This window comes from Myzus persicae, unplaced genomic scaffold (assembly GCF_001856785.1).
Source record: "Myzus persicae strain clone G006 unplaced genomic scaffold, MPER_G0061.0, whole genome shotgun sequence".
Taxonomy (NCBI): domain Eukaryota; kingdom Metazoa; phylum Arthropoda; class Insecta; order Hemiptera; family Aphididae; genus Myzus; species Myzus persicae.
In genome coordinates, this window is record NW_019100858.1 from 92385 (window position 1) to 115059 (window position 22675).

A 22675-nucleotide genomic window follows, 5' to 3' on the forward strand; every position below is an offset into this window, starting at 1 on the left:
TCGGTACACGTTTTTTTTACCCAAAATTTGATATCGATCGTCAGGATTTTTACGTTTTTCCGATCATTTTCGCTGCCTATCGCCCACTGTATCCGACGCGCGTCAAACAACGTTGTGCGAGGCCCCGTGTACCAAGATAACTGGAGACTCTTATCTCGTTGGCGTTACTTCGATAGTGATCCGGAGCAGAACGCGTAGTGTCGTTTTGTTGAGTGGCGGCAATCTAAGACGACGGCCTCGTCCCAAACCATCCGGAGTGGCGTATGCCGATCCGTCGACGACCGTGACTTTTTGGACGACTTGGTGGCGGAGCGGTTGCTGCAACTGCTGGGGTCCGCTGAACGCTGGTGGTTGCAAAAGTCCCGACGTCAGCGTCCGTCCGACGCCGTCATCGTCCCTTCGACTGTGGAGGTGGTGAACAAGCAATAGTCGGTCCGATGTGCCTCCATGGCGACCGCCACCGCGTCCGCCGTCATTGTTCTGTTCCTGTTGCTGCACATGTCAACAGTCGGCAGTGTCGGTGAGTACACAAACATCATTTAACAATGTTGGTTGTAGGTGACAAGCTTAATATTAGCAGCGGTCGGTAGTAATACCCCTGTTAAGATTCTGATGAGTGCACTTAGTCCTATTTTGAGCTAAAAGCGTACGAATAAAGTCATAAAAAATATGGTTTGTGATAGTATGATATTATAATATATATTATAATGTTACTATCATAATTAGTATATCTCGACAATCGTCTTCGCAACATCTTACACCATCTACGCGAAGCGTAAGGACTTGCATCACGGTATTTTGCTCGACGATGTGCCTATCTCATATTATTGTTATCATTCCGTCTCCGAATAGAGAATTCGGTGACCAAATGAATCTTTATCGCTAGACAAATGATAATTATTGTTTTTGTTATTCGGCTACACGTGATAACGGCGATAGGGCGAGTGTACCACGACTATCGAGCCATGCGGTTTGTCTACTGTCTAGGAATGTCGAAATTTGTAAAACGTCACTTATCAGTTATCGCCAGTCATTGGCAGCGGTATTCCGTTATTCGGTTATCGCTTTCTGATTAAATATTATGTTTTTTCACGTAGTTATTCAACGTGTTTGTCTACCGTTGTTGTCTGCTCGACCGGCCCGCCGCCGATTGGACTTGTCGATCTGATATCGATATGACGATATATTTCTATCTACCTATACACATTTTCCCTCCCCCGTTCCCCCACCAACTTTTAACGATTCAATTAATGATCGATTACACGGCTGAAATGTTAGTAGGTTCGCTGTTATCTCAGCGCGCAGGCCGCAGACAACAATTGTCGTCATTCATCGCCGTTTGCCGTTTTATACTTTTATTTGGACCGTCTTCGAGAGTGGTCCGAACATGCGTTATAATAAAACTGTCATTATGTACACAAAATATCCTGATCGATTTCAGATTCCAAATGCAAACGCTAGCATTGTGTGATCGCTCTAACTGTGTTCATCTAATTGCTCGTGTTGAAAAAATCACGTATTTACTTATTTCCTAAAACATTTAAGTCTTTTAGGGTTACGAGTTACCCAGCTTTACATAACCTTATCCTACATCACCACTAGTTTTTCAATATAATAGTATTATACTGTTGTTAGTAGTAGACGTCGACTTAATCACAAAATTATTTACATTGGTTTGATTATTTTATAAGTGATGTTTATTCTAACTTGTTGGTATATTAAATACTTGTACCTAATAGTTCTAGCTCAGTGAGCACGATCCCCCAGACTGTTATTTTTAAATATATTATTATTTTTGGGTATCGTACTCTGGTTGCGTATTTTTCCTCTTCAAACATAATATTATCTTGATGTTTGCGAATTTCTAATATTTCAAAGTCCAACCAAGCTCTGTTAGGTAGATACATGTTTACTTTATGTACAAAATAATGTAAATATTTATTTTAAGTGGTACGGGAACCTAAATATTACAAAGAAAGCACCATTATGTAAAATACATTATTTTACATTACTATAGGTATAGATAGAATTGAATAACAAACAAAAAATATTAATGAAAAACATACATAATAATATTACTCTGTATAATGGCCGTCTTGGGGGTTATTACTTATTAGTTATTACATATGGCGGGGGTTGCCGGGGGTACCTACATTTTTAATCAATAACCGAACTGAGGTTTTATTGACGAATCGAAGGTTACAATATCCGTCTGATATTTTACTAGTTTTATCCTTTGACATTCAGTTGCATAGGATTGTTTTGATAGTATATTTAACAATTTTTTTAATGATAGTTTTATAGATTAGAAATTCAGTATTATGCACTCCTACGACCTACTTATTTATATAATTCATTTTTCATAAAGAATAAGCATTCATTCACTCATGTATATTTATTCTTATAAAATATTTATTGTAATTATGTAATATTTAATAAAAGCAAAAAGATGTTTTAAATTTTAATACAACAATTATCACATTCCTAATAATAATATGATCATAAGTGTTAGTTTGATTACAGCATGTTTAGTGTTTACATTATGTAGGCACTTCACAAGTTTGTGCATTTTCTCGACTGTCCGGAGAATTGCTGAATATTTCGTTAGATGAATTCTTTTTAGTACCTACCCAAAATTGTAATTAAGTTTTTAGAGATGCTACATACAACTTTTTGATCTTTTTATCACTCTTTAAAGTGTTGAACTATTAAAAATAAAAATACATCACTGTTGTAAAATCACTAAACAATATTATAATTCCCTCTCCCACGCAGAATCTAAAGCAAAGAAAATAAACTAGAAACATATATATATATTTTGATGTAATATTTTTCGGAAAATGTACGGTGTTTAAACAACAGTTACTGATAATTGTATAATGATATGCATGTATCTAACTTGCGTAAGTTTAAATAACTAGTCCTCAAAATTAATTTGTTTGTAATATAATCTGGAAGAAAAGTGGTTTCTGAAGATATAAATTAAAAATACATTTATTAGTCAACCGTACAGAACTCATTAATCAGCTGACAACTGGCAAGTAGATAGTGCCATAAAAATAGTGCAGTAACCAATAAGAAATCAAATATTTTCAAAATAATTCCCATAGTGAAACAATTTAATTTACTGTTGTAAATCCCGGATGGTAATATCATATATTGTTATTTATTTGTTTTTATTATGAAATGCAGTTTCTAAGTAATTTAAATGAAAAATGTTGTAAGTATAAATGTATAAACAAATAATTAAGTAGAGATTTCAAAACACTTTATTTTTATTACTTAGCTTGAGGACGCCTCATCCGCATGCATTCTTACAAATGTCTACATACCAAATTTATGTTCAGCAGAATCAATTTTGTATTTTTAGCATTTTGATTATCAGTAAATTGACCTAAATATTATTAATATAATTTCAAGCTAACACAAAATTGGTTCTTCTGAACTCAAATTTGCAATGTTGTACGTTACACGACGGAGACAACAATATATTTGCGGTCGCGTGGGTAATGGGTATATTACCAAAGCGTCTAAAGGCTAAGTTTATTTTCACGATTCTATAACCATATTCTAGAAATAAATGCAACATTGAGAATTTAATAACTATTGATATTTTAATATAAACAGAACTTTTAACACGTCCTAATATTCAATTGATTTAGGTACTTAAATCGTAATTTTTTGTTTGTGCGTGGTTTTAAGATTTTCTATAGGATTAGTATCCTACTATATGTAGTAGGTAGGTAATGAAATCCAAAAATAATTTATGGATAGTAGGTATTTACATAAAGTTCTCAACTTTCTTTTGTTCCTTATATTAGTTTTACTTAAATTGTTGATAGCGTGAAATTTCCAAGGTAATAAACGGGGTAATAAACTTACAATATTTCGTTTATGATAAAATTGATCAGTAGTCATAAAGGGTATTTAGGTATTTATATCTATTAATTATTTATTATTTATCTCTATAAATAGTTTTTAAGGTATTAATGAAATTGTAAAAATATATTTAATAGGCTACATTTTAATAACTACGAAATCATTAACCTATTTTAATTACTTAACAATATTCAGTTCTTAATAATTTATCATTAAAAATTATCATACATTGAATTTATGATTTTGTAATATAATACAAAATATTTGTGCATAAAAATGTCTATTTTACACAACGTGTTTAATGTGATATTGAACATTTGAATTGCAACTCAGTAGCCAATGTAGTAGCGTTTATAAGGGAGTTAGGTATTTGTTTATCATCTCGAGGGATTCTGCCGGAGGTTGTATCGTGCGCGCTTGTTATTATTGCCAAAAAAAGAACAGCTGCAAAAATCTGTCGGCAAAATGCGCACCGGTATGGATCTGCTGAAAAGAAACGATTTATTGTTGGTCCAAATCGAGGTCCAAATGGAAAACTGGTTTCTTTGGATCTCTGTCTGATATTGTGTTATAGGCCACCTATGCCTCACCACGGGTGTGAGACATAACAAAGGTTCTGTATGACTGAAGGCGAGGGTTGGGTTTTACTGGAGATGCCAACTCAATAATATTGTGTTATATAGTATACAGTATTACTGCAGTAAACACACCATTCGATACCATTAATAATAAAATTATATCGAGGACACAAAATTCATATTTATTATTTCATCATTGTGTCTTTTTTCATGATTTTCGTGCAAAGGAATGTATCTGTAATTTTTTTTATATTCCCTGCGTATAATAATGACCTGAATTTTGCAAGTTTACAAATCAATAAATGATCTTATAAGAAGGTAAAATATGGGTTATAGTATATGGCTAATAATCACATCATTTCGGTTTATTATGATTTTGTATTCACAGTACTTATTTTATAGAATAATATTAAACATTGATAAAAAAATATCCAAAATATTTACCTACGTCTTTTTCTATGTTTTTCGGTCTGACATACTTTGTACCTGAATGTAATCGAAAAGTAAAGTTTTTATTTTAAAAATTAATTAAATAATAAGTCATTATAATATTATATACTTAGCTATTTACATATAATGTAAATTAGCTATTAAAGTAAAAAATGTATATAATCCCTATAGGACATCGTCTGTATGGAATTTAATTTGAACGAAAATACCTTTTACATCAGAATTAATACATCAATCATAAGTAGTAAATGTTTTAAATATTTAATATTATTGAATATTGTTACAAAAACATATTTGAATAAAAATAACAAAGGTCAAAATGCTTATAATCACGTGATGATGAAAATGTACTAGGTAGTTATTAAAATAACTATTAAATAGTTAAATACAATTTATTAGTCTAATTTAATCCTAATTAAATTAAATTATAATATCTTCAGTGTGGTTATAATGTATATGAATTTGAACTGAAAATTTCTTTACAACAATCAAATAAAAATATCGTTCTTAGAATTGTTGAACTCGTCGTAGATAAATAAAAAACACTTCTTTTTTAATGTACTTTGTATATTTATTCGCCGATCTCGTGGGTTAAATACAAATTAAATTATTTTTGGCGTGGTTAAATTAACTGCCATTTCATTATTCGGTGGTCTTATTTCAACGAACTTTGCACGGGGCGTTTATAAAGGTGTTGAAGATTTAGTACTTGAATAGTTCTGTATAATGCGTGAATCACGATTGTGAAATTTGTAGTTTCGTAATCAGTCACAGGGATTCTGCGTGCTGTTTTCTGGATTTACCCTTGTTCTAGAACAATAGACCTTAGCGTTATAAATAGTACGAAAAAAATAACAACACACATTCTTGTATAAAAGAGTTCATTGTCCTCATTTTTAAAGGGGTAACGTTAACATTATTAAAGTTCGTCTATAGTTTTTTTCACTGAAAAAAGGTTAGTGGGATACGTGTAATTCTCAGTTAGTCACAGCTATCGGTATGTATTTTTTTGATACTCAATATGTTATTCGAATAATTCTACGTGACTGTTCCAATGCGTATGGGAAATATTACAATTGAACAATTTTTTACTCATCAATGCTATCTAATAATTTTGTACCTGTCATTTATATTACGATGTTTATCTACGAAATATTGTGTTCTCATCATTTTAGAAGAGATGTTGAGCGAGAGTGTATTTATGGCAATAGGACGTCTTTAGATAGTGCAGTATAATATTTTATTTTATTTATTATAATAATAACTTGTTTTGCTACTGTAGGTCAAAAAATACTTAGGGCCGATTTCACCAACAAAGTTAATCACGGTTAACGCTTAATCGGCTGATAACAGATATTTAACCGGCCAAATTCGGCCGATTAACTCCGCGATTAACTTTAATCGTGATTAACTGTGTTGGTGAAATCGGCCCTTAATCTGTCGAATATTTTCTATTTAATGAGTGTCGATTAATTATCTTATTCCTAGTAAACAATTAACTAACTTATTTCTCCTTTTAAAAATTGATTATCGTTATTTATTTTAATTCGCTGAATGTTCAACTCTTATTCTTAGCATTGATAAATTATAATTTGAAGTTGTATAAATATTGTAAACATTTGTGTAATAACTATCATGTTTATTAGTATCATTAGTAAAATAGTTGTATTTGTTAAATCTTGTTTATTTCGTGACCAATAAAATATGTTATAGATAATCAAAAAGTTGTTAAATATTTTTTAAGTCTAATTTGTTTGTTTACTTAATGATATATTAACAGTGATTAATGGATTTGTCTTTAATTTTTTTGTTAGGTGATCACCGAAACTATTAAAATTAGATTAAAATTTAAAAGTACATTTTTACCGATTGTAATTTTATAAGTACCTATATTTGAAAAACCATGGAATTCGCTCTACTATATAGTAGATTTCGATTTTCGGATGCACCTCATCAATTATCAGTAGTCCTATATAATGTACATCGTCATACACTACTTGATTTTTTTTGGTGGAGGGAGGGGGGTACTTAGGTCCCCCGTAATATTGATTAAAAAAAAATTGGAACGTAGTCATCTTACTACCGGATTATTTTTATCGATTTATAATTATTATGTAATTTGTAAGTACAGATACAAATTATTATTGACTTAATTTACATTCAATATTTATGTTATTTCTATTAAGCAAACAGAGTAGCTGATTAACTCACATAGGGATATATAATAAAATATTATATGGTTATAGGAGTTAGGACGGTTGTAGGTTACATGCTCATATTATTTTCTTACTACATTTTCTACTGTAATTACAATTATTATCATCTATTTTTATATTACCTACAAGAAATACCTACTGTATTCGTATCTACCACAAACACAACATTTAAAATATTTCTTTTTATCATTTTGATTGGGTTTATTTTCAAAATTGTAAATAATAATGATATTTACTAAGTGCTTACTCGATGAAGAACTTGTCCTCCCAAGTCCTCCTCCCCTCTATTTTAATGCTTATGGATGTGTTACATTTGAATTCAATGATGAATTATTGTAAATTTGTATGTTCGAAAAACTATTTTGCGTATTGACTAGATACAATTCGTTTTATCAATAACCATCCTTAAAATTAAAGATTAAACTATTTGAAGCATTTTTTTTTTGATCCAAAACACGATGATAGACAAAAAAAACATCATTATAAAATTAATATTTACCTACTTTCATTGCTCCACTCAAAATCTAAAACACAATTCAACTCGTTTAATTGGTTATTCATTATTCGGTATAATGCAATATTGTTATATTTGTTTAAAAAATGTATAGTTTGTTATACTAATTTATGGTCGTCCATATTAAAATTTTTAGTTAGTTATTAAAGTTAAAAAATTAGATCGGTAAAACTACAATTGTTACATAATAATACTCGATAACAACGAATAATGCTATTTTCAATTCAATATTAAAATAGCCGTTCATTGAAAACATGCATTTGTGATTTTCCAAAGTCACTCTTGTTACAATTGCATATATAATTATAACTAACCTATACTACTTTGTGTATATAATGATAGTCGATAGGTCAGTAAATGACGGTGTGCAAACAACGATTGGTGATGGTAGTGGACTATAATAGTGGAAAGGGTGAACATCAGTTCACATTATGCATAATATAACACAGTAATACATTATCTCTATTGCATTTATCTTTTTTTTCATACGATGCATCTATATACAAATATCAACTGTCATTCGCCGACACATTATACCATTGTTAACTTGTGCATTATTCCATTATATCGTATTCGTCCGTGAGATCCAAGAGCCATATAATATTATACTTATATTCGTTTTCAATCTTGATATTTTAAAACTACACTCTGTTAATAAATAATACTAGGTATACGAAAAGTCGTTCACATTTTTGGCATTTTCGACTATACAATTTACTGAATTTAATTTGGTTTCCGATAGATAATATTATAATTTGAGTAACTTTTTAGTTTTTTTCATCTGGTGTTATGTCAATATTAAGTATTTATTCCGTTCTTCAGTAAGTAGTATATTTGCTTGTTAAAATATAATTTTGTATTTTATAGTTTGTGCAAATGTTTTAACGATTTATATATTTCTACAATTGGAAATGTACGTGTAGTTATTATATAGGTATTGCACTTATTACTTAGGTACATAAAATATGCTAACTTAATACATAAGCAATTTTAACATTAAAAGCTATTATTTTTTTTGATCTTTAAATAACTATTTATAATTTATCTACCAAAGTTTTAATTGGGTACATTAGTCTTGTATTTCACAAAAATTAAAAATTGTATTTGTTTTGTTTTAAATTCCGTTTAATAAGCGAAAAATCAGGGGAAAAATCCTACGATGAAAAATTTGATTTTACTTGGTTAAGTAATTAGTTGAACAAAATGTAAGTTAAGAGGCTCTCATGAGATAGGTAATTACAATTTAAAGTTTTTTTTGTTAGAATCAGTGTTTTTAGTGACGAATAGTCTATTTAACTGATTATATCTTTATTTAACTAATTTACAAATATGTAATAACTAATAAGTAATAACCTATTGTAACAGTTGCTATAGTTTATTACCTACTAAGAGCAATTAAAAATTCAATTATTATTATTCATCGCATCTTATACCTCGGATTTAAGTATTAAACATTCAGTATATTATTAATTTCTGTTTAATGGATTTGTTGAAGTGTAAATTTGTTACAAAGATTAAATATGCATTGTCTATTCCTATTTAAGTACTAATTATTATTAAGTCTCTCATAATAACATCCTCCAAAATGTCTTATATTGTAAAAGTTTCTTCTTATTTAAAATAAAAATGTATAATAGTTATGTACCTACGTAGTGGTTGGCAAAATCCCCCTGATGAACAATATACTTATGATGTAATTATAACGATAATAAAGTATGTGCATTTTAATTATCACTGTCATCTTAGAAGTTTTTTCAAGTACGAATAATACCCGGAATAGTATACTCGTACTATGTTTACATGTTAAATTTTCAACATTTTCATTGACATATTAAAATGCCTTAAGTTCAAATATTTAGTAGTGTATAAAAAACCCGATTGGTTTTTAGTATTTAAAGCACTATTAAGTTTGTAATCATGAATAGTCTTAAATTATACAACAATTTATTATCAGGACATGTTGCTACAAAAAATAAAGCCCCATTAAAATGTATGCATCAATGAATAGAAGTGGAGAGGTGGCCATATCACTTTATTTCTCTTCTCCGAACGTACTTGCAGTTTAATATTATTAAAACAATGTTGTTGGATTATTATCTTAGTTTTGTTCGTATTAATAACGGAGGTAAAGTAATTTTTATTTGATTTTGTTATATGTAAATATTGTACCGTTCTGATTTTGAATTTTAAATAATGATTAAGAATAATAGGTTGATATATTTTGAACTGTACATATAAAATAATATATTAAATAAAATAATAATACCAAACATGTATTTGAATTAACCATTATTTGGATACATTAATGGAGTTTAAATTTTTTTTTAACTGTACACATTTAAAATAACTCAAATTAAAATATTTAATCAAGTAACATCATGTGTAATATAAGAGTACTATAACTTATAAGGCTATTAGAACATAATATTAATATCTGTGTCTGATACGATGTATAAGTAAAAAGAAATATACATTAGTGCTCGAAATACGTCACAGTTTAGTAGAAAATGTTTTAAAAGTTTATAACTTAAATCACTGTTTTTCTTACTGCGTCGATTATAAAATATTCTTTTACTAAATGTTCAATAGTCCTTTTTAGGCTTATTGTTTTCTGTTTTCTATACTGCTGCCATACCTATGTATACATGCAGGGCGTAACTTGTGTCGCGCGGCGGTCGTACGCCATTGATTTTTTCTCTGTGAATCCTTCCGCGACGACATTGACGTTATCACTAAGTATAAAACTGTAAATAAGCCCAAGAAAAAAATGACAGTGAAAAAAGGGCCAACTTTTCTTGAATACGTCGTTGTTTATATTTAATCTCCCTATGCGCGAGTCGATCGCTATTTCCTGAGACTATTCTCCGATCGTTATTTGTATGCATAGAAAAAACAAGACCGACCAGTCGTGGTAGTTAGTCCGGCATGTACAGTTTAAAATGTTTAAATAAAAATGACGTACGTATATTCTCATCATCCGTCAGAAGGGGTGTGTTCGGTTGTGTATTGAGCAAACGTAGCTAAACACTTATTGAAAAGGGGATGGAAGTAAATTAAAATGCAATTTAAATATAGTTCGTGTTTGAAAGACCGGAAATTATAATGCGTATAACACTATATAACGTATAAACATTGTTTTTCATTATTCATGCATAGATATAATATAATAAAATGGTCAATTGTAAGAAATGTATTGTATATACCTATCTACATAAAAATATTGTGTATAACGACGTGTTAAAATGAAAACCTGCTTTTTACCTACTGAAATTATAAATAGTAAACCGTTGATGGATAAAAGGACAGTTACTATAGTAAGATATTTTGAAACCATCATTCGAGCAAAAAACAATATATATATACATTATATAATAAGCTTATTAAATAAAATCTTATTTTCATCATCTTTTAAAATTAAATTATATTCTATTTAAAGTTTTGGTTAGTATTTTGTAATATTTTAATTTTTTTATATACTTACATTTTATATTTTAAATTCATTTATGCCACTGAATTAAATATTGATAAGTTTTTTTTTTATAACAATCTAAAAAGGTCACATTATAATAAGTGTGTACTTTTAAAAAGGCTAATAAAAAAAAAAAAAATGTATACAGAATCAAACAAGTTATAATTAATTGTAATCGGGGATGGAAATAAGAAAATGTATTTTACATATTGCAGTCATATGCGCTTATACTAAACGTATATTTTGTTTTACAGAAAATGTTATTGTGATTCAAGTGTAAACAATAGATGGCTTACAGGTTTTTGCTAACGATGGTTAGCATTATTTTATTAGAAATACAAATGTGTTAAGATATTATGCATGGCTTAAAATACGTAGAGAATAATATTTACTTACATTTTATTTCAAATTTCAAATTTCGCAAAACTTAAGCACATACGTGTACCAAAAACAACTTCATTATTACGGATTTAATATGCAGAAATAGTATAATACACGCGGTTTGTAGTACCTACTTATGTATTCAAAATATTTTATTATATTAAGTGTGTTAGGTTCAGGTGGGATCCTCTCTTCCGTTCGCTAGGCAAACATCTAATTTGTTACTAAGTAGTGTAGGTACTATATCAGTTATAAATTACATACGAGTTTAAATATATAATAATGCAAAAACAATCTATAAAGCTACATAACATTTTTATGTTTTAAACTGTTGTAGATACGTGAATATATTGAATATAGATGATAATTATACCTACTGTAGGGTAGTATATTATACGGTGGTTCTTTAATCAGTTAATCTTCTTGGTTTAAAAAATATTGTTTTTTTTACTAGGTATAGTTTGAAGTTATTACAATAGAACATTTTGAAAATAAAAATTATAAGTATTTTTAAAGTTTTTATTTTCAATAAACAACAACAACATAATGATTTTTGAATTATTGTGTTGACATATTAAAATATACACTCTTGAATAAATAATTGAAATATAAAAATTCACAGTTGCCAAAAATATTATATATTTAATTATTTATATTTCCAACGTATTGAGGCGTTTTATAGTACTAAAAAACTCCCCGAACTTCCAATAGTACTCAAAAGCTAATACGACCTAATACAATTACTATTTTCATTGTTTGATTATAAATAACTGTATTATGTAGAAATTATACTTGTTTCTAATTTAATAAAGTAATGATAAATTATATTATCTTTGACTCTACTTGCAAGTCGATGACAGAAAAACATCCTCTTCGTGGGCAATGAGGATATAATATTATGTCGTGCAACGATGCAGTAATAATACCGCTGGCAAACCACAAAACCGTTATCGGACAAGCTGAATTTTGAACTCTGTTGAGGAAAAAAGCAATATTTAAAGAAATCGTTTCTGTATCGCGGAGAATATACATAAATACCCGTTTAGATCGCACAATTTCCTTGTATACAATTATATACTTAATTCTTTAACATAAATACGCAAACATGTAATCGGCGAATATTTTAAAATTAAAATCCGTGCCGGTATCCGATTGCATCACGCGGTGAGATGTATATAGGTAAAAACAAAGAAGCTTGATTATCATAAATTTGGGTTTCCAGAAATCCGAAATAATTTCTTGAGTGTGTTTGTATTAGAAGCCGACCTACGGTATAGGTAAAGACCGTTCGAATAAAAAAATAAACCGGTTTGCGCAATAATAATAAAAACGCGTGCCCCCGTTGATTATTTGGCCTCAAACGAATTCACCTGCCGAATACACGCGCAATAACCTGGGTGTTATATAGCAATATACGATTTTTTTCCAGCGAAATATGTGAAGCATGTGTGCGTGTGGTTTGCGATCGATTTCGAATATAATATATACTGTGATTTTTCGATTTGTATATATTTATTTACTGTATTAGTTCCTATAATATTATTCATTATTATGTATAGAAGACTTGATTTTTACACTAAATAATATTATTTTATGATATACCCGTTACGTGTTAGGCCGTTAGGGATTATTATTATTATTATTGGGTAGTGTGTAGTTGAGTTGGAAGGGTGCTATTTAACGCTGACAAAAGACTAACGCCTGTTGGTAAAGAAATAATAAAAAACTCCACAATGATGATGACATTGGCCTTGAACAGGACGACGAGGAGAGTTTGAAAATATCCATCAGCGATAGCACACGCGGTTGATACGATAAAAGACGTAATAGTCCACTCGAAAACAACTTACTGATGCTGCGTACAGTCGAGGTCATCGCCAGGACGGATTATTACTATTTTTTTTTGTTTGTTTTTGTTGGCCGCCCAACGGTGGGGGTAAAATAATATAAGTTTCTTAGATAACTTATCAATTTTTTATTTTTTTATTTATTTTATGTGATATTATAGTAGTTGGTATAGGTAGTATTTATTTTCAGCTACTACTTATGTCTACTGTTAGCTGAGCGTGTTTTATCAGTGTCGTATTTATGGAAGATCCCAGGTGGACCCTATCCCCGCACAAAAAAAAATGTCTAAATGTTCTGACTTGGTTTCACTTTGCGATCCGTGAGTTATGAGGTACAAATAAAATATAGTATTTAATACTTGAATTCATACCTAATATTGGTAATTTATAATGTTCAACAAATCTCGATAATGACGCATCCTCAATGATTCGTAATTTCCGTTCTAATTTAACAAGCTCGTGATTAATATAATATTATGTTTTATTACGAGAATAAGAGTAAAAACTATTTTTGTACGATTTCGCTTGATGTATACTATAAATTAATATTAATATGGGTAGTATATACTTATTAGAATAGATAGTCATTCGGTCGGGGTTGCGTCCTGCAGACAACAAAGATTGAAGGGAATCGCTCCTCGGGGATTGGTGATATGGGCTGTATTTATAATTTGGTTACAAAATCGTAAAAATATGAAAGAATTATGGAAGGTTAATGATGATAAGTAAAGTAGTTAAATTGAGGTTGGCCTATTTTTTCTAGCTTCTAGCTATACTATACAGTATGTATACTATATACAGCATACTACCCAACCCAACCTATATGTCCCAAAAGTCCCGTATTTATAATACGAGTATTTAAGCTTATATAATCTCTGTAGTTGTAATTCAATCTATTAATTTATTCATTATTAATTAATATAATGGGTTTCTTAACAGTAAGTACCTAAATAATAAATATCTGTACAAGAAAATTCCAATTTAATGTCATCAATTAAAAAATAAACATTTTTGTGGTTCAATTTTTGAAAAGCCATTTTTCAATCTTAATTTATTTTTAAAATTTAGTTTAAAATTACCAATAATAAGTTAGGTTTTCGAACATTGTGAGAATTATTGTAAAATTTAATAATATTTAAATATTTTATTACTAAAATTTAATACAACTAATTATTTTGGTATTATTATGATAGACTTTATAAGTATCACTACAGGTTTTCAACCTGGATTAATTTTAAATTGTACTAACAAGTCTACTTATCATCAAATATACAATAATTGTATCAATTATACCTCTTGAGGTTGAGTTAGACAAATGCGATCAGTTTTAATTTTTTGCTAATAATTATATTATCTCGCAAATGCAAAAACTTAATTTTTAAAATTTTAAGTTTATAACTTAATTATATATAATTTTCTTTTTAATTGTATGTAAAACAAAATTTAAAATATCTATTTAAAGAAATTAAAAATTAAATTCCACAAAAATAAATTTTTTAAATAACCTCTATTCAATTTGAATTTTTTTTAAAGATTACTGTTGAAAAACAGCATTGAAATATTTTGATTTATTCTGAGATACCAGCGTTCTCAACTTTCAGGTCGCGTTAAGTACGATTCGATGTTTTATTTTAATATTACCTATGGTAAACTTATAACATTTTAAAATATATATAGTGATTTTGACTCTCAGTATAGCATCGAATATATTATATGGCATCATTCATCAGGATCATATTGTTATTATTATACGATTGCGATGATGACATACGGACTTGGATGAGGCTGATGGATATAAGGAAGAACATAGGCCATATCAAACGCATGTGGTTTACTGTGCACAATATGCACGACTAGGAATTTTGCGGACATGCAAGTACTAATGTACTATAATATTTATGTATAGAAGGTATATTATATACGAGTACTACGAATATACTCCTAAACAATGTCGTCGTCGTTATTGGTTTTGGGGCGGGGGCGTCGTAGGGTCGCCATCGTCGCACTCCTCCCGCTTAAATGTGCTTTCATTGATCCGGCATATTTAGTACATATTTGCCCCTTTGATTCCTAAGAACTTTTTATGTATCGCCACTACCGAAACCTTCAACCTGCGGGGCTTTTCGTTTTATCTAATTTGTCGTTGATGTATAAATCAACGTATTTCACGTCAGTGGCGTAGCCATAGGGGTGCAATGGGCCACCCCCCATTCGCTGTATTATTTTTTTGCGTAGTCGTATTTTTCTTCGGTTATATACAAATTGTACGTTGCATTCTACCGTATACTGTATAGTCATTTGTTTTTCTACGTCAGGAGCAACAGCGTAGTAATATGTATTATAGACGAAATACAGCGTGGGACTGAAATAAATCTTAAAAAAAGACCGTATACAATTCATATTGATTAACCTTAAAGATAAAAAATTATAGCAAAGCAGTTGACTTCCTGTATAGCAAATCGTAACTGTTTGTTCAATTAAAAATTAGCACGGGGCCTGTGAGATCGGTGTACTCGATATACCTAAATATTTTTTATACTTTATAGTTTCTAGTTCATGGCATATCAACTATCATCGACACTGTGCATTGTTCTCTGTTATTTATGCATTTCGACATCTCAATATAATATTATTTCTTGATCATAATCGTTTAACGCTCGTACAACGCGGACAGTGATTATAAAGTATAATAATATAGTTAGACTTACACCAAAATGAAATGTGAAAACGATTTAATAATCAATCAATTTTATTCAATTTTAATTTTCTAAATTAACTTAATATCTCCCTTTATTATATATTTAATTCGTCCCTTTCATCTGGTATTTCTCGATGTATGGAAATCTTGTAGATATAGTTTCTCTATCCCTCAATATATAGGCAACTCTTATTATTGTCTCTTTTACCTACTTTCCTTAATTCCTAAATAATTAATATAATATATCATTATCGAAGGTCTGACTAGGAAAATCAACAAATTATTGCTTCTTTTAAGTTTAGTAATTTATTTATTATTTTTAAGTATAAAAGGTCCACATGGATCAATTCTATACCATAATAACAAGTAATATTATTATGATTAAGATTTATTTTTTATAATTAATAACATATCATAATATAAACGATAACAACATGACAAAGGCATTTGTAATAATAATTTAATAACATTATAATACAAATATGTTTGATAGCATTATATCAATGAAAACAAATAATTAATAATTATTACGACACGCAGGCATAATATAATAAAGAACATAACCACAGCGTCTCCCCAGTTGGACTGAACCTTCTCAACCGACCGCCGGTAAGCTGATAGTCCAAGTCCTGAGTGACATGATCATTTGCATGTATCTAGAATTCTAGAATGCTGATCCTCTTCAATGTGATTTAAATACACTCGCATAGTGGTGTGATCAAGCAAAAACCTTTCCATGAATGTAAATTAATGTATTTCAACCAATCCCGTGTTATATCTGTTGCATACATAACGTATATTTAGAGCGGGTTCTCGATTTTAAAGACCTTGGTGCCTTAGCATTTTCTTTTGATAGCAAACTGACATTTGACTCACATGTTATTAAAATATATTAAATTCCAATTATCTCCAAGAACTTGGTTTTATCAAATTTTCTGATGGCTTATTTGATAATTTCAACGCGTTGTGTCTTGTCTATATTGTATTGTGGTCTTTCATTATAGGCCTCCTTCTTTCTTAGTTATCGTAGAAATATTACCGTGTATAGCAAGATTACCATACATCTTACTCTCCAATTTACTGCAGGTACTTTTACAATGCATCTGAACTTATTATATTTATTGAAGTCGGTAACGGAATCATCTAAAAAATGTATAATTTTTATTTCGTTCCTATTAATAGTACCCGTTATAAACCTTATTACTTGTATCATAATATTATAGGTAAAGGGAGTAGTACGACGAAATCATTGTTTCATGGTTTAATTTGAGTTTTAGTACCTAAGGTTTGGTTTTAAAATAATATTTTTTCTTCTTAAATACTACGACTAGGTGCTATTTAAAACCATGATGATTTTTTTTCATGCATCAGGAGAACTGATTATTTTATATAGGGTTATTTTGCATTGAATACATACATTATACATACATATTATTATCTGTATGCTATACTAGTAGACTATATAGGTATGAATCAAATATATATGTGTCACGTTCGTAAACCACTGATTGTGTATTATTCGGGTACCTATTTTTGTGTAATAGGTCAAATTAATTGACCCATTATATAATCATATTTTATTTAAAAATTATCGTTAGTATAAAAAACTCACCCAGTTTACATCTATGACCATATTATATGCAAAATAATGAGTCGATTTTATGGAGCCTTGCCTCTCAATAACTACTTAGTCTATATACATAAAAAAAGACAAAGAAGAAAATCCATCAATACTCAATAATGTAGTCAAAAATAGTTTTATTAAAATTCATTATAAAAATATTTAACGTGTTATAAATTTCTATAAGTTAAAAATCGGAAAATGTTTTTTTGTTTTTTCTAAAGTCGTTCTAAAAACTGATAATACCTCTTTCATAAATTGGTAGTTATAAATGTATAGAAAATGGTTCATTAGTCATTAGATTCGATTTTAAGGTTGATTACAAAAAGTTCACTAAAAATCACATTATAACTTATACTCTTATCTCTATATTTGTTGATAAGTGTAAAATTCTATGTTATTCTGTGGTTCAGCTTGGCCCGGTATTCTTGATCTATCACGTGTGTGAAAAATTGGCGGAGAACAAAATTGGCTACAAAATTATTTTTTCGATTTATATTAAAAAATTAACTGTATGATATTTTGCTAAAAAATAATTATATTATGTTCTAATAATTATCCAAAAGTGCATAATTAGCCTGTGTGATATAAGTGATATAAGATATTATACCTGCTATAAAAAAATTTACTACGACCTATCTGTATAATTTATGTTTTGATTTATTGAACAGCACGAGCGGACATGACGACCGACATTGGACCAGACTCAACGTGGATCACCGAACCACCAGAGGCTGGCGTTGCGGTCCGCAGTAAGCCTTACACGTTACAATGTCATTCAACCCTGCCGAATGCCACGTATCTATGGATATACAACAATCGCACCTTGGACCTAGTCAACGACTTGCGCCGTCAAATTCTTCCCAACGGCTCTCTGTTTTTCAAAACCGTAAGCGATCTAGTAGTTATTTCTGTTCGAGGGAGTAATCGGCTCGATGAGCGATTTAGCTTTTATATACTCGTTTGCCTACGGAGGATATATATATTTCCTATATGTGTTTGCAAACCTTGTAAAATAATTTGTTATTAGGTATACCTTGTTTAATGTATTATATTCTAGTATTCTATAATCTATTGCATAGATAACCACGCCAACATTATAATATGTACATGCACTTGTACTTCAAGATGTGCATTATTCGTATCCACTTTCAGAATATTGTATTCATAGATTATAATATTTAGAGCTATATAGGTACAGGATGATTCACCAAACATGATCACCTATAAGTTATTTCTTTTAATAATGAATTTATTCAAATTCTAATTTTTGAAAATATAGTCCTTAGTGCTTATACTTAAAAATTCCAAAAATTATAATTTGAATAAATTCATTATTAAAGAAAATGGGGGTAGTATGTTTGGTGAATCATTTTGTATGTAATTGTAGGTTAGAATATACCATTAGCTGAATTAGTTAGTACTAACTGGTGTAAAGGCACTGGTACTTTACTGCTTAAAATATATTGTTTAATGATTAATAATATCTAACAATATTAATAATAACCATGCTATCTGACACAGAATACGAAAAATAAATATTACGTGTACAATAATTACAATCCAGTCCACTTTGTACAACTGAATACAATTGGCCACTTCACTTTGTCGATACCAAATCAATGACTAGTTGTGGGAAACGAACCCTGAACACTGAACAACAGCAAAAAATACATCAATATACAATATGCAAATAAAATATTTGTTAAATTTCTACCAAAACTAATATCTGCTGTTTCCATAATATTATTACATTATACACATTTTAAACTAACATTAATTTTAATATTGATATTACTCTACTCATATTTAGTTGGCCAATCGTAGGAACATAAGATGTATGAATACGTTGTAGGTATATATTGCTCAGAAATTAAATTGGTCTCTGACCTATGTAACTGATGGTGCTTATTTATTTATGACTCGTATACTGTACCTATAGTGTTTTTACATATATGTAATTGTTATTACTTATTAGGTTATCTTAAAATGAAAATCCCTTTTTTTAATTAGGAAAATAAGCAATTTTAACAGAATAAAAAGTATTGTGATTTAATAAACGATGCAAAAAAATGTGTTGTTTGGAGTAATCAACCTATTATAGTCAATAGTCATCCTTAAAGCAGTAAAACATCGCTGTGCGAAGGAATTATACACAAGTCTTTATAAATATTTACTGAAAGCCCAGCTATAAATTTACAATTTAGAAATATTGTGTAGTAACTGCTTAACTGGCTTCCATAGTTTTGGTGAACTACCCATCTTCCACCCCTAGACTTAAATAGAGAAACATATCGAGGGACGGTACTTAAGCCTATATAGCTATAGTCCATTAGTAATTATTAATGAAGTACCCAACAAGCAACTGTAATAGATTTTTTTTTTTCCATTTTAAGGCATCAACTACATGGTTATTAGCCTGTTTTTACTGAGAGGGGGGTATGGTTGGTTTGGAACACGTGTAATATGTGGGACAAGAATTCGTCACTAAAAACTCCGGAGCTGGCGACGCCGCGTCGGCCGATACTGACCTCAGTGCACTATAGTTACTGTGGCCAACCACCATGCTACACTAGCCCCTGTAATAGATTGTTAATAGGTAGTTTTTGTTGAAAATCGTTAATTTTTTTGAGATCATCAAAAATAGATCATAAATCTTAAATAATTTTATACAAATACACTTAATTAGTTATAAATTTAATGATTTATTTTAATTGATTCAATTTGTTTTGCCGCTTGGCTAGAAAGTCATTATAGCCTAGATCGAAAAATAATTTTATTTGTGATACAAGGGCTAAATAGGAATTAACAATTTTCCCTCCCCAAACACAATATAAACTTTATTCGATCCCAAAATTATAAATATGCTCTTGTGTGGTAAAAATTATATTGATTTATAATTATTTGCAGTGTATGTGTGTAAGAAAATTGCGTATTAAAATTATTCATTAATACTATTGTGTATTTTTGACTTTTGTGTGGGTACTTATATACGAGTGAATGTTTTTCCTCGGGACTTTTGAATAACGAATATTTTCATTGTTCTATATACTGTAGGCATTTAATTAGAACAGGTACCAAGTTACTGAGTGGTGGTCAAGGGAGGATGAGGAGAATGATCCCATCATTTTTTTCAATGTTTAAGATCTGGTAAACATAAATTATAATTTTAATAAATAAATAGTGCATGTAAAAAAATCAGCCATAACTCCCTGTGACAAAATTATTTGACCGCCACTGAAGTGACTATTATTGTTTTAAAATAGAGCTTTGTACACAGACAGTACAAACTATTTTTTGAATGTTATAAATGCTATCATTATATGTCGATTAAGTGCAGAATATCGCTAGTCAGCGATTATTATTTATTGCCCCTAGTAAAATGTAGAAAAAGTTGCCTTTTATAACTAAAATATGGATACTAGTTATTAACTATGCAACTCCCTTGAGGTATGCTATAATATGCAAGTTGCGTACAAAAGGGGGATGCAAGGACAAAAAATATTAACTTAATTTTAAAATAGTACATGAAAATATACATGTATAACGTTTTTATATCGTGGTCTAGATCATAGCTATGGTAGAACTTATTATGTTGGGTGTTGCATTCCGACAAAAATTTCTATAAAAGTTAATTCCCCTCCTCTAAGAAAATTGAATGTACTCCACTGTAATATGCTATCGAGTATCGTTTATTTATTTTATTATTTTATTATTGTACATTGTGCTAATTGTTAGCTTATTGCTATAATTTTAATTCGTTATATCTCATTCAAGTATCGTCTATGTTTATGTATAATATATTATAATTTATAGGTGATGAACAAAAAAGGTGGCGACGCGGGATCCTATAGATGTATAGTACAAACGCCTCTCGGTGCAGTTTCCTCAAAAACAGTTACATTGCTGACGGCAGGTAAATATTTAAATTGACATTTTATTTAAATATTTAATACGATTGTCGACATTGCTTTTTGCTTCCACGGTATTATGCTCATTGGCTTAACTCTACCGCGATATTGTCAGGTACATGTGTGGTTACAGCATAATATGCAATATGTATATAGGTAGGTCCTAAGATATTATTATGTCATTATGGTATTAAATGTTATACTATATATTATGCTGGCCTCCCACATCAAATTTTGGTCCCCTTTACCAAATGTTTTGGCGGGCCGTATAGGAACTTCATTTCCAACTGCTCCCCTCCTTCTTGGAGGCTCTGATACTATACATACCTATATAGTACGATATTGGATGATTTTTAAACTCTAATTTAATTTAGTATGCGGATACCTACGACCTACGTGGAAACAAAATTTGAACCCACGGGCTTCATCATTATCATTGAATTCTTGGTAGGCGAAGCGCATGTGCAGCGTTGCTGAACATAGAAATTCTCGGAATGCGACGAGAAAATTCGAATTTTTTTCGTAATTTATTTTTCCGCGCCGTTTTACGTGACTTGTAATAATACGATGTTGGTGATTGACGCATTATATACGTTTCCAATTATTATTTTTCACGTTCGACTCGCGTACTCTCAGACCTCAGTGCTAAATATTTAGTCACGTAAAAATATAATTCAATACATTCCCATTTTCGACAACTAACAATTTGTTTTCGTCTCGCTTGATTATTTTAATGGTACGTGACACGATGACATTTTGTATACGAGTAGTTGGAACATGTATTATAATGAGACGCATGCTTTTTGCGGTAACGTGGTGGTATATGGCTGTTCTAATTGAATTCTAATTACAGATTAGTGTAATGGACTATTCATTTGTTTAAAATTACTGCTTATGGAATTTCACGAATTCTTTATGTATTTTACTCGTTTTAATATTTTTTACGGATTTGCAGTGTTCTGAAATTTGTTTTAAACTCTTAACCACACACTATTGAGTTCGAAGAAACAACGGATAATAATCTGTGTTGTTCACTGGAATATAATATTTCTTATTTTATATATCACATATAATATATATATATATATATACCTATTACTTTTATTATTAA

General features: G+C 29.7%; 1 protein-coding gene across 1 annotated transcript in view; it reads left to right on the plus strand.

The window, feature by feature from the left end:
• The first annotated feature begins 447 nt into the window (after positions 1 to 447).
• LOC111026476 (protogenin B-like) overlaps positions 448 to 22675 on the plus strand; it is a 31272-nt gene continuing 9044 nt past the window's right edge. The window contains exons 1-3 of the mRNA XM_022304572.1: positions 448 to 520; positions 18325 to 18542; positions 21470 to 21569. Coding sequence (XP_022160264.1) covers positions 448 to 520; positions 18325 to 18542; positions 21470 to 21569 — 391 coding nt within the window. The remainder of the gene's footprint in view (positions 521 to 18324; positions 18543 to 21469; positions 21570 to 22675) is intronic.